The sequence below is a fragment of the Mus pahari genome, chromosome 1, assembly GCF_900095145.1.
Source record: "Mus pahari chromosome 1, PAHARI_EIJ_v1.1, whole genome shotgun sequence".
Classification (NCBI taxonomy): domain Eukaryota; kingdom Metazoa; phylum Chordata; class Mammalia; order Rodentia; family Muridae; genus Mus; species Mus pahari.
The window spans coordinates 152,415,497-152,429,114 of record NC_034590.1 but is presented as its reverse complement, the minus strand read 5'-3'; the positions used below and the strand labels follow the sequence as shown (position 1 = coordinate 152,429,114).

Here is a 13,618-nt window from a genome sequence, read left to right as displayed (position 1 = left end):
TCCTCCTCCTCCTCAATTTTCACTCTCTCATGAAGCTGCTTTGGTTTAGCCATGCTATCTTGTCTTTCCTCAATAATTCCAGGTCTGTATTATTTCTGTTAAATATTTAATACCCATGACATATGCCATAAAGAATGACAGTAAAAGAGATACTAGTGTCTAACACTTGACTTAAGAAATAGGGTGTGGGGCCTGGGAAGACTGCTCAGTTGGTAAGAAGCTTGCTGTGGAGGCATGAGCACCCGAGTATGGCTTCCCAGAACCTAGATAAAGAATTCAGATCTGGCTGCCCACTTAAGCTATCCTAGCTCTAGGGAAATGAGGCTCCACGACCAACACCCCTAGCCTCATTGCTGAGTTCAAGTCTTGATAAGGGACCTTGTTCAAAAGGCAAGTGGGACAGTGCCTGAGGAACAGTGATTAATGTCCTTGGTCTCCACATAACACACTCACCCTCCAACCCCAAACACACCAAACCAGAGAAGAAGCCGCTTCCACCGTCCGGCAGGCCCGTGGACCCCTTCGCTACATATGCAGTTGTGTAAAGGCAACTTGCTGAGTCTGTTTGTGTTGCTTGAGCAGAGATGATTTCAGTGCTGAGTACTTTGTACTGGATACTCAGCTGAGAGGCTTATCCTCAGGAAAGGTTAGTTCTCCCTCTCTCAGAAGTCATTAGTCGCCTACCAAACTCCATGAGCGTTCCCCCTTCTGCATTTAGAATGTTGACTGATATTTCCACTGTATGGGCTTGTTTAGACAGTCATTGCTAGGAGGCATTAACTTCTATTGAAAAGTTTTGCTTAAATCTTACTTTGTGCTCGCTTGCTCCACTGCTGGTACCTGGAGGCCAGAGGGATTCTTTCTATCGTGTGGGACCTGGAGAAGTTCAGGGACTCAGTCTTATGGCAAGTGCCCTCATCCACCGAACAGTCCTGCAGGCTTATACATTTGCTTTTTCAGTTTGTCTTTATGGCTTAAATTCTATTTTAAAAACTGGGGCTGGAGAGGTGGCTCAGTGGTTAAGGACATCTGTGTCCTTCCAGAGGACCTGGGTTTGATTCCCAGCAACTACATGGAGGCTCACAACTGAACTGTTTGTACATGAAGTTCCAGGACATCTAATGCTTTCTGCCCCCTGCTCCCCAGAAGTATTCAAGGAGGTGTATAGATAGACATACATTCAGGTGAAGCACTAATACACGTAAAATAGTAATAAAATACGTTTAAAGAGGAAAATATTATTTTTGCTATTTATCCACGGTGATATAACTGGAGCTCACTGGTTTCCACTGTTCAATAGTATCTGTTTCTGTGAAAACGGTACCAGTCGTTCATTACTGTCCTGTTGATGGACAACTAACTGGACCGTTTCCAGGACTGGGTTTTTGATTTTCCTGTTTGACACAGGAAAGCAGGCTGGTGTTCGGTGGTGCAGCACTTGCAAAGCTTGCCCAAGGCCCTGAAGGAAGGAATAGCAGCAGCACTTCACTGAGCATTCTTGCATGTGACCTTGGTTTACCAGCTTAGAAATGTCTTACAGACCCTATGACCTACCCTCACAAAATATGTGCACCATTTAACACGAACCTCTTCCCGAAGAGATTGTGCTGTATGGCTCTCTCCGTGGTGTCTGTGACTCACAGTTGTTAAAAGGCTGTGACCGGGCATTTGTCGTGGTAGTTTGGTGACTCAGTCATCTCCTGTACCTGCTCTTGTAGACTGGGCCGGGCAGATCTTCAAGGCCTAAGCTGTGGAGTCACACTGTGTGGTCTCACTCCATTAACAAGTCAGCAGCTGAGATTTGGTAACCTCGGTCCCCAGGGGTGATCAGCCCTTCTTGGCAAGCCCTGGCAGCAGGAAAGCCACTGGGTCAGGCTTGGATCATTGGGCTGCCCCACTCCACACACTCCACACCACACGGGGCAGAACTGCAACACACCCGGCCTGGAAAAGCAGTTTCTCGTTTTCATCCGTGTCAGACTTGAATACAGTAAAAAGAAGAAAGACAAGCGGCTGTAAAAAGAAAAAGCAGAAGTGGGACCCTCGACCCTCTCTCGTTCTCTGGGGAAATAAGAAGTTGTCGGACCAGGTGCTCAGCAGAGTTGGTGGAGAGGAAAGTCCGCAGGTCAACTGGGAGCGTTTTACAATCATCCAGAAGGAACAAAAGGCTATTATCACCCCCCTGGCCAGACTCTCCTGACCCTTGATGACATCATACATGTTTTTTATGTTCCTTTCTGCTAAGAGCTGTGGGAAGGGCGGGACAGGGAACTAGATCTCCTTCAGGATATATTGCAAGAAAACCGTGCAGCCAGATTAGAGAAAGCCAGCAGTTACAGGAAGCAAGTGTCTGCATTTTTCTCATGATAACCTACTCTTCTCCAGAAGGACCTCGCCCTTCAAGCCCTCGGACATCCTGGAGAATGGGAAATTCAGATATAGTGCATGAATGTGAACAGTCAAGGAACCAGGAGGACAGAAGAACCTGGAGGTGGGGGTGGGCAGGGGCGGGGTAGGCAGGGGGCGGGAAGAAATCCGGTTTTGCTCTCCAATTCTTGTCCTCCCTTCTCTGCCTGGTCCTCCTTCCCGCTCTCTCCTCAGCCAGGCCTTGGAGCTATAACAGGAGAGATAACTGAAATCCCTCCATGTTGTCTCCCCCAACCCCCATGCATTCTTTAGACCCAGGTCGATGGTCCTTTGATAATGTTCAGAACGTAATCTCCTTTCACAAAGGTGACTAGGACGTGCCAGGTGAGTGGGGGTGGGGGTGTTCAGGTCCAAGGGGAAGAAAGAACACTCCCTCTCATTTTTTTTTATTTTTTTTATTTTTATTTTTTTTTTTTATTCTTAACCGTAGACTGCCTTCTGGTCTTTAACTCACAAGCTCACAGAATAGGCAGAGGAATCGGGGCGTCATGAGGAGTGTAGCAGAACTGTCTAGATGGGGTCAGCGGCAGGTGTGGGATTTCACTGTGCTTGGGATACTCCTGACATATTACATTGGGTGTGATGAGAGGGGAAGACACGGAGGGGAGTTAGGAGGCATCTGCCTGATGTCACGTGTTGGGAAATCACTAGGCTTGTTCTCAGCTGACTCTTGAGTGTATCCTGTCTTTATTTGAAAATAAAATAAAGACAGGATACACTCAAGCTTTCGGCAAGGCAACTCCTGACTCCACACAGCATACGACAGAGTCGCCTTTCTCTACCCCTAAGTGACCTTGACCTTGCACAGAGAATTGCCCATCACATTTTAAATGACCACTGTCGTGACCTGGATGCCAAGAGCTGTCCACTTCATGTCTTAGTCCTCTAAGAAGAAAAGGCTAACCCATGGCTTAATGCAAATGAGTAGAAAGCCCCCAAGAGTCATCCAGATATAATTGATTATTCAGCTTTTCCTTGTACCTAAGAAGTGGCAGGGTGACTCTGGCCATCTGCTGAAAACAGGGACTACCTAAAGTTTGGGACAAACAGGAAGTAATGCTCAGCCAGAAGCTTATCCAACCTGGCGACAAACCTGATCATAAAAGAGAGCTACTGGAAGGGATTTGCATGCCCAATAAGGTTTCACTACCGAAGTTTACACAACGCACAGTAATCAGCCAGGCTGGCTGACTCCCTGGATCACATGACCTCGTAGAAACATGAAACTTGGCGATGCGCTCCAGCGAGTTTTACTTCCCCTGTGCAGGGGTGTTTGCCAGCAGCCTGCGGGTTGCTCGCAGAAGTCAGTTCCAGTGACTTGAGCTCTTGAGACCAGAGCCTTACCATGCTGCTCCCCAGGAAGTCCAGGAGCTGCTGACATCCCCCTGGACAGCGACACATCCTCTCTCAAGAAAATGGACAAGTTGAATAAGATAACTGTCCCTGCCAGCCAGAAGCTGAGGTAAGAGTTTCCCTTCAGATTCTTATTCCTCTTCTTTCCCCTCTAGGGCTCCTCCAGAGCTCAGAGGCACCAACACCTTGGGATACTTGACCAGTTAGCAATGGCTATAGGGAAGTAGATCGGGTTTTTAAAGAAACGTGTAGGAGGAGTGAAGGAACCTGCTTTGGCTGGTTTTTGCCAGGGATAGGACAAAGAGTGAAGCTCTGGGAAGGCAAGAAGATAGAAAAATTGCTGGCCCACATGTTGCCAACAGCCAGCTTTCTGAGTCTGAAGAGGGGCTAGTCCACTGTGTGAAGAGCCTTGTGGTCACTGTCGGTTACTGTCTCTTGTTTGCTTTGTGGGTGTTCACCCTAAGTTTATTGGGGGAACTACATGTCTTTCTATGTCTTACCCTCATGACTATCTATTTTAGAAAGTGCTTAAGGGCCAGTCAGATGGCTCACTGGATAAAGTGCTGAATGTGCAGGCCTGATGACCTAAGTTCCATGCCCACAACCCAGATAAAAACGGAAAGAGAGAAGCAACTCAACAAAGCTGTCCTTGAACTCCACAGTCACTGCCAACCTGGCACATGCATGCCCTGATACATCATGCCCACACACATTTCACACACACATACACACACACACTGATAATAACAATAACCATTTTAAACAGTTTTGGCAATTTAAAGAAATATATACTAAGAAAGAATAAGCCAGCAGTGGCCTAAGGCATACATTCGTCAAGAGACCATGCAAAAATGACTTCTCAGTTTTTGAGTTTGAAGAGCATTGCCTTCTGAAGTGGGGCTGATGACTCTCAGAGGCTGGAACTTTCAAATGTTTAAGGGTGTGTTATATTCCATGTGCAGACTGGGACTTTGGACTTTTATGAGGTCATACGTAGGGGCTGGAGAACTGGAGATTCTGAGACAAATGACGAGAAAAGACATGGAGTTGGTAGAAGGACAGTCTTTCACGGTGGCACATGGGTCTTCTCACTCTGAGGGGTTTGGTAAGAGGCAGACTGGGAGGAACTAAGGGGTCCAGACCAGCAGGCGTCAGCTGGTCAGCCATTTTATAAAGGATACCCAGGAGAGCCACAGAGCCTTTAACATGGAAGTCAGAAGGTCCCACAGGCACCCTACATCTTCTGCTGTGCATCTCATGGAAGGGAGGGGTGGAGCGGAAAGAGGTGAAATAATAAGGGGCCACAAAGTGGAGAAGAGGATTAGATTGGCAGAGACATCTTCATGATGATGATGCTTCAAGAATTAAGCTTTTGAGAGGCGGCTGAGAAAACAGATGGAGAACTGGAGGAAATGGGTTACATGCTGAGGGGGGCTATAACCTTACACGTACGGGCTGATGTGAGTGCAGTCTCAAATGTGGGCTGGTGAGAAAAGTCCTGCCCAGCAGAGGTCACGGAATGGATCGTATGGGGTGAGAGGGCCCTGGGAAATTGGTCCTGTCTGGTGGAGCCAGTCGGGGGGTCTAACCATACATAGTTGGGCAGCGGCTGTGCTGTTAGAGAGTGACCAGGACGGATTGCATAGGGGAAGCTGAAGGCGCAGATTCTGGGGGTGCTGGGGATATAAGGATCCCAAGCGTGTAGAGTTAAAGGCACAACATTGAGAAGGGACAAGCAGTCAGAAGACCTGGCAGAGAACTGACAAGGTCTAAAGCCGCTCAAACATTCAGGATGTGCTCCAGGGAACCTAGATGAGAATTGAAATAAAGAGAGCAATAGAATTTTAATCATTTTACGATCCCTCCCGGTGAGGCGAAATTCCATCTAACCATGGAGTGGGTGGTGGGCATTATGTAATTATATTACAGGTGAGAAGGCCACAATTATATTGCAGTTAATCATATGCTATGTCTATCCGCTAAGAGCAAAGCATCGTTCCTCTCCCTGCCCTCCCCCCACACACTTGGTTACTAAGTTGTCTGCACAGACTTGGCCTGTTTATATGAAATGTGAAGTCAGCGTCGACCTATACAAAGAAATGCAACAGTAAACAAAACAACTCAAAAAACCACCTCAAATGTTTTCTGTAAATACTTGACATGGTGAGAAGTCAGCAGGGGAGATTTGGGCAGCTGCTGTGCTGTTAGAGAGTGAACAGGACGGATTGCATAGGGGAAGCTGAAGGCACAGATTCTGGGGGTGCTGGGAACTTCAGGATCCTGAGCATCCAGAGATACAGGCACTGAAGTGGAAAGGGAGACTGTGTGCGCTCTCCTGACTGGTGAATAGCAGTTTAGAAGGTTGCCCAGAGAGTTACTTGGCTCCAGATTGCAACGTAAATGCAGAGAGATATTTGAATTCTTTCACACTCATCAAGGCTTATAGAGGAATGCAATCAGAGCAAAGCCAAGCAAGAGGCAAATGATACAACAAAGCCATGTAGTGAGTATTCTATTCACAAAAGGGGTTCAGTGCGATGACTGGGATCCAGGGGCTACATATCCAGCTCTGGAGAAAGACTGGGAGCAGAAGGGATGAGTAGGAAGAGAAGCAGAGTGAGCCCAGGAAACAAAGGCAGGCAGGGGTAGAGGATCCTCAGTGTGAAGGATGGAAGTCTCTCATGGCACCCCCGGAGGTGCTCATGGAACTGAGGCAGTAGGTGTGGCCAGGAGTATATGAGGACATGTCTTTGTTAATATAAATTCGCAGACTTTCATTACTTTGGACTTGGGGCTTTGCCATGATTTATTTCCCTTTGCGTTTTAGAAGGTAGTGACATCATCACAAACTCACCTGAGACCTAGATCCTCAATTCTTCAACACCAAACGTCCGTAGGCTCACACAAGTGGCTGTGTGAGCATTTGGGAATCTACAGAGCTCTGGCAGCCATGCTCTTCCGGTTACTGTTACTAACTTGAAAATGAAATGTTACATTTTAAACAGCTTCCCCACCTGTGCTTGTGCATTTCCCTCTGTAACACACATGAACACATGCCCATTTGTTTGCATCAGTGGAGAATGTCTTTGACATAAGGCTGGTCAAGCCATGCTTCGTCAAACTTTCTCTTATTGGTTAGAGGATATAGTATTGGTTTTGGTCAGACAAAGTAAGGGTTTTTGTGACATTAGGCAACTTTACTTAATTTTTTCTTCCCCTGTAAGACAACAAAAGGTATACAATAGCACCAATGCCATAGAGCTATTGTAGGAATTAAATCAATTGTCGAATGAAGCAACTGACATCAAGACCCTAGCACCATACTTAGTGGGTCTAAAAAAGTATTAGTTATTAATGTAGCCATCATGATCACTCTTATTAACTGTGTAACCATCATGGTCACTCTTATTAACTGTGTAGCCATCATGGTCACTCTTATTAACTGTGTAGCTAGCTACTGCCTTTCTGGACAACAGAAGGCTTTATGCTGGCCCCTGGTCTCATTTCTTCTTTCTATGTAGGACATGTTTGTTATTGAGTCTGGCATCTGCAGCATTTAGCTTTGCATGAATTGTGGACAGGACACACGTGTCTCTCATGCCTTGTCTAAGTTGCCAGTGAAACTGCTCGGGACAGAAGGCTCTGTCACAGGTGTCCAGGCCTTGCTGCCTAGGGTCTTACCTTGGGATTTTCTCTGACAGGCTCTGGGACATTGCTCTCTCTTCATGTCCTGAAATTTTCCACTGGGGATTTTCAGTTCCTTGACTTTCCACATTAAGTTCTTTAGAAACCAATCCAGCTTTCTTTCATACTTCCGCCCGACCTCCCTCCTCTCGGGCCCTCCCCGTTTCTGACAATGGTTTCGTGAGCAGCCCTAATTCTGACTCATCCTCTCTGCACTGCCCTCCTGCCTACTCACCTGCCACACCCTGCGGTCTTCCTTTATTTCACTTCTATTTGTGCTCTCCTCTTCCACACCATCTGAGGAAAGACCTCAGCATCCTGAGTTTCCCACAGTGCCTGGTCTACAGCCCTCCACAAAGGGGTGATTTGGTCTAATAACTCCCAAGGCTCTCTGTAGCCCTGAGCTCTGTGACTCTGTAAGCATGGGGGGCCATTTCTGACACACACCTTACATTTTCTTCTAAGCTATTGCATTCTCCCTTAAGCCTCAAGAAATACTTCTGATGTTATTGCCAGTTACCAGACTCAGGGTCCCAGATAAGTGAGGTGTTATGGCTGAAGGATGAAAAGAACAGACTAAGGAGATGTGGGGCTGATCACACACACTAACTATCTATCCTTTAAAGTCTTCTTAGTCTCATATGCAAATCTCCAGCTGTGTTTTTGAGACACAGCTTTGAAGGGATCCTCTGTCAGCCAGCTTGGCATCTCTAAGGCTCTCTCCTCACAAGCACCCATCAGGCTAGAGGAGTAGATTTTGAGAGTGCAATTTTTTATTTCTGTCAGAGTTTTATCTGGCACTATTATAAACCAATTCCATATTTCCCCTGCCCCTATAAAATGACTCCTTGCTTTGATCTTACCAAGGTCTTTGGAAATGGTTTATCTGATCTGATTTTATGTGACGGATCCTGGTCTACCTTGCATTAAGTGGGGTGTTCAAGGCCGGTGGCTGGTGGCTCCTCTGAGGAGCTTCAAGGCTCCTCCTGCCCTCTGTAAACAGAGCCTCAATAGAGCCTTTAAGCCTGCACCACTGGAATGTCACAGGTGCCTCTCTCAGACACTCTCCTCTGGGCTGATGATTATACCTCAATGGCTCCTCCTCGTGCTTCTGTATTTCCCCCTTTTCATTCTGACCAAATGCATGCAGCATAAAAGTCACCATCTGAACCCCTTTCAAGTGTACAGTCCAGTAGCATTGGGTGCCTTCATCACCTTGTGCAACTGCCGTCACCATCCGTCCCCTGGACTCTTTGGTTTGCAAAATGGGAACTCTGTACTCACTGAGCGGCAGGCTCCCACTGCCCTCCCACTCAGAAACCACAGTCTACTTTATGTCTCCTCTGGGAACCTCAGATACCTGGAATCATGCTGTGTTTGTCTTTCTGTGCTAGACTTACTTTGCTCAGTTTAACACTCAAGGTTCACACGTGCTGCGTCATGTTTTAATTACCCTCGTTTGTGGGCAAGTGGCACTTGGCTCCTTCGGGGGGTAGCCTTGCTTCTCTCAGCTTGCCGTGTTGGATTTTTGATGCTTAAAGACTCAGGGATGGAATTACTTTTCTCATCCCACGGCCTTGCTGGATTTCCTAGGTCCCCAGGGACTCGGGATCCTAGGGACTGGTTCATATTTGGTGTAGAGGGCTGGTGGGGGGTGGGGGGAGAGAATGATCTCTATTATTCCAGAACTGTAGCCTGAGAGGGAGTGAAACTCCATCCCTCCTCTCAAGGGTCCCTCCAAGAGAGTGGGAATACCTAGTAGGTGACACTGGGGCTGTCTTCCAGGTCTCACATGCCCTCTAAGCTCCCCAACTCCTCTGTGAGGCAGCAGCCTCTGTGCTGGCCGATGCTGGGTCTCAGGGATGTGCAGCTACTAAGAAACCTTCTTTTGGGGAATGCCTCTAGACAGTGTATTGAGCCTCTATATTAGCGGTACATTTTCTGTCCCCTGGTCTCCGTCCACCAGTGTATTAGCCACTTCTCTCATCATTGTGATAAGAATACCTGACAGAACCAATTAAGTGAGATCAGGTTAGTTTTGTTCATAACTCCATCATCGTGGGGAGGACATGGGCTTGGTCAACAACACTGGGCACCTGCAGCCTGGCGTGGCTATATCTCGGAAGATCAGGAAGCAACGAATTTGGGATAGAACCAAGAATAGAGATTACCTTCAAGGTCTGCCCCTAGATACCCACTTTTGCTGGCTAGGCCATGGTCCCCAAAGTTCCACGGCCTTCCAAGACATCATCAAACACATGAGCCTATGGGTCCTTTGACATGTCAAACCATGATAACTGGAGCATGTTTGTCTTTCTCTCTTCTGTCCCAAATCTTATTCCACGCTGAGAAGGGTTTGCTTCCTGAGGTATCCTCCAGGCCCCTGTCCCGTTCACCTGACCCATGCTGTTGGCCTGTCTTTACCTCCTCTCTGAAACAGTACACTGGCAGCTATGCCTGCAGCCTTAGAGTTCATTCTGATATTCTCACAACTCTCCATGACAGTGGAGTAGGCCTTTAAAATGCCATTTCCCTCAGGCCAGCGTGTGCTCATCAATGCCCATTTCAAAAGCAAAGAAGCCCGGGTAAGAACACTAGGTGTCTCCTTGCTGGGCCACACTTCTCTGTTGGTCACTTGCCTACTGAAGGGACCTCAGTAATGCAGGAGCATCCCTGCCTCCAAGAAACTTCTCTGGGGTCCCCAGACCATCTTCGGACTTCTCTCTCTCATACAAAGAAAGCAGGGTACATGCGACCAGGCTGCTGATCTTCCTTGGGTACACAGCCACACACACTGAAAGACCCACATGTAGTTTAGCCTTCTGTTGACACAGGCCTTAGTAACTTCAATGAGAGGTCTTGTCATTTTACACTGGACCCTGGAAATACGCAGCCAATGCTGATCAAAGTGTCTACGTTGTAGCATACCTCCTTGCCTATCTAAATACGTGGTGTCTACAAAGAAGCACTGAGGCCCGCCTTTGTAGGACACAAGAGACATCTCTCAAGTCCTTTCATATCTCAAGTAGGAGAGCTGAGACCAGAAAGACAAAGTCATGCGTGCAAGTTAGTGCCAACAGACCCACCTCTAACACTTACACCTCCGTGCTGCCTTGGATAAAGAGAGAAAGTAGGCTACCCAATGTCATTTCTCCCCTTCCCTCTCCCTGAGCAATGGACTGGCCAACAGAGTGTTCTAGCTTAGACAGTGTTCTATACATACCCAACACAACTGGTTCAAGAAGCTAAAAAGGATGGACTGGAGAGTCAGCTCAGCGGTTAAGATTTCTTGTGGTTGCAAGGGACTGGGGTTGGATTCCCATCACCCACATTGGAGGCTTAGCATCTCCTCAGGCACAAGGCACATACGTGGTGCACAGGCATAACAGATGGACATGCAGGCAAAACACTCACACACGTAAAATAATTAAAAAATGAAAATAAATTAAAAGGAGCCTGCTTACTTGACAGAAACCTCCAGGGGGCTAGACGTGGGTGTAGTCCCAGTCATCGCAAATTTTCAAGCCTACACTTGAATCCCACTGACTCAGCTTGAGTGGTATCACACACCGATGTGTTTTACAGTGACTGAGCCTACAGTGCTTCCCATGGTCTGTGGGTAAGTTATAATTACAAAGAGCACATCTGGCCTTACCTGCAGGCCTGGAATGCATCACCAGTGCAGTATAATTTAGGAGGCACCCTGGGAAAGTGTCTTTGCTATGATGGAAAGAGAGTTCCTGTTGGTTGGAATCAGGCAGACCCAGGTCTGGCTGCCTGCTCTGCACTAATTAGCTCACAGTTTTTGCAAAGGGCACTAAATCCATTTAACCTTGGCTCATTCATCTGGAAAATAGAATTAATACTATGTACTAATAAAATACACAGTGTATAAGAGGGGCACTGTAACAGTGAACGAAAAAACCAATTGTAGGACAATCCTCTTCTCCCAAATAAGCATTGGCCTCAACTTCCCTGATGCACCAAATTATGTCCTTAGAGCTGTCCACAGTATTTTGAGGCTCTGCTTCACAATCACATCACTAAGTATAGTAGTTATGGATCCTCCCTGTTCCCACACCAGCACCAGCCAGGAACCATTGCTCTGATAGCTAGCTTGGACCCAGAAGCAGATGTTATGCTCCTGCCTCTGGCATAGAGATTATTTGGTCATCAAGGTTTATGAGTTGAATGAGCAGAACACTGTTGTTGATAAGGAGGTCAGTGGTGAAGACATACCCAAGGGAACAGAGTTCCCAGGTAGGAGGCTATGCCTATGGGTGTTAGAACAGAAATCGAAGGATCTAGGCTTAGACATAGAATGAATGTTATCCTATGTCCCCACACATACTTTAAGTCAGTAGTTCTCAACCTGTGGGTTGTGATCCCTTTTGGGGGGTTGAATGACCCTTTCACAGGGGTTGCCTAGACCATTGGGAGACAGATATTTACATTAGGATTTATAGCAGTAGCAAAATTACAGTTATGAAGTAACAACAAAATAATTTTATGGTTGAGGGTCATCACAGAGTGAAAAACTGTATTAAAGGGTTGCAGCATTAGAAAGTTTGAGAACCACTGCTTTAAACTATCTGAGAGCTGTAATCCTCTGTACTCAAAAGGTCAAGGCAGAAGAGTCACAGGTTCAAGGCCAACCTGGGCAACTTAGAAAGACCCTGTTTCAAAATTAAAAAGTCAGAGGAGGAATTGGAGGTACAGCTTAGTGATAGAGTACTTACCTAGCGTGAATGACCCTTGACCCTTGACCCAATCTCCACTACTGAAAACAACAATAAAACAAAACCTATATTTGGTTTGGGTATAAAAATATGTAGCAAATTGGATGGAACACAGGGTCCCCAATGGAGGAGCTAGAGAAAGTACCCAAGGACCTGAAGGGGGCTGCAACCCTGTAGGTGGAACAACAATATGAACTAACCAGTAAAAAAAAAAAAAAAAAAAAAAAAAAGATTTTTGAAGAAAAAAAAAATATGTAGCAAGAAGAATAAGGTGGGCTGGTGAGATGGCTTAGCGGGTAAGAGCACCCGACTGCTCTTCCGAAGGTCCTGAGTTCAAATCCCAGCAACTACATGGTAGCTCACAACCATCCGCAACAAGATCTGACTCCCTCTTCTGGTGTGTCTGAAGACAGCTACAGTATACTTACATATAATAAATAAATAAATCTTTTTTTAAAAAAAGAATAAGGTTTGTTTTTAAGTACAAAAAAATTGNACATTTGTATACACATACATACATATATATGTGTAGATACACACAAACGAGGAGACAAGAAATAATTTATTTTTATGTGCTAGAGTCAAGCACATACAGGAGAATATACTTTCTTTAAAAATTATAATTTTGTGCATGTGTTTTGCCTCCATGTATGTCTGTGTATCATTTGCATGCTTAGTGCCCAAGGAAGCAAGAGAGGGTATCAGATCCAATGGAACTGGGACTACAGATTGTCATGAGCATCCATGGGGCACTGAGATTGAACCTGGGTCCTGTAGAAAAGTAGCCAGTGTTCTTTACCATGGAGTCATCTCTTGACCCCTGATAAATATACTTTCAAAGAATAATGGAAAGCCAAACATGGTGACACACACCTGTAAGGCCAACACTAAACAGGCTGAGGCAATGAGGCAGACAGAGTTCAAGGTCATCATGACCTACAAAGTCAATTCCAGGCCAGCTTGGGTTTTATGGGGTCTTGTCTCAACAAAGCTAAACAAAACAACTGAAATACAGAATTGAAAATTGAAAGTAGAATGCTAAGTTCTTAGAAAGCTACATTCTACATACATGTGATTTGTAAAGGTTTTAGTTTAAGCGTATATTAATTGTATTAAGTAATGGGAGGATTTCTGGCTCAACAGCATATCCACATTCAAGGATCTCTCAGTTGCCATGCCAACCACAGATGGCTGGGCCTGTATGCCTAGTGCTATATTTTAGGGTGAATGTTGTCATATCTTAAAACAATGACAGCACTGTGGGGGGTGAGCTCTGTGGAACAGCCTTGCCTAGAAAGTGCCAGGCCCTGCATCTGCTCCTCCATCACACAATCACATTCAGTCTTGTACAATCACATACAGTCTCATACAATCTCTCTCTCTCTCTCTCTCTCTCTCTCTCTCTCTCTCTCTCT

The 13,618-nt window shown here is 46.2% G+C and overlaps 1 protein-coding gene across 1 annotated transcript in view; it reads left to right on the top strand.

The window, feature by feature from the left end:
• The first annotated feature begins 3,701 nt into the window (after nt 1-3,701).
• The window catches only part of Blnk (B cell linker), an 80,626-nt gene continuing 70,709 nt past the window's right edge, over nt 3,702-13,618 (top strand). Inside the window, exon 1 of the mRNA XM_029536639.1 lies at nt 3,702-3,889. Within this exon, the coding sequence (XP_029392499.1) occupies nt 3,843-3,889 (47 nt within the window). The 5' untranslated portion in view covers nt 3,702-3,842. The remainder of the gene's footprint in view (nt 3,890-13,618) is intronic.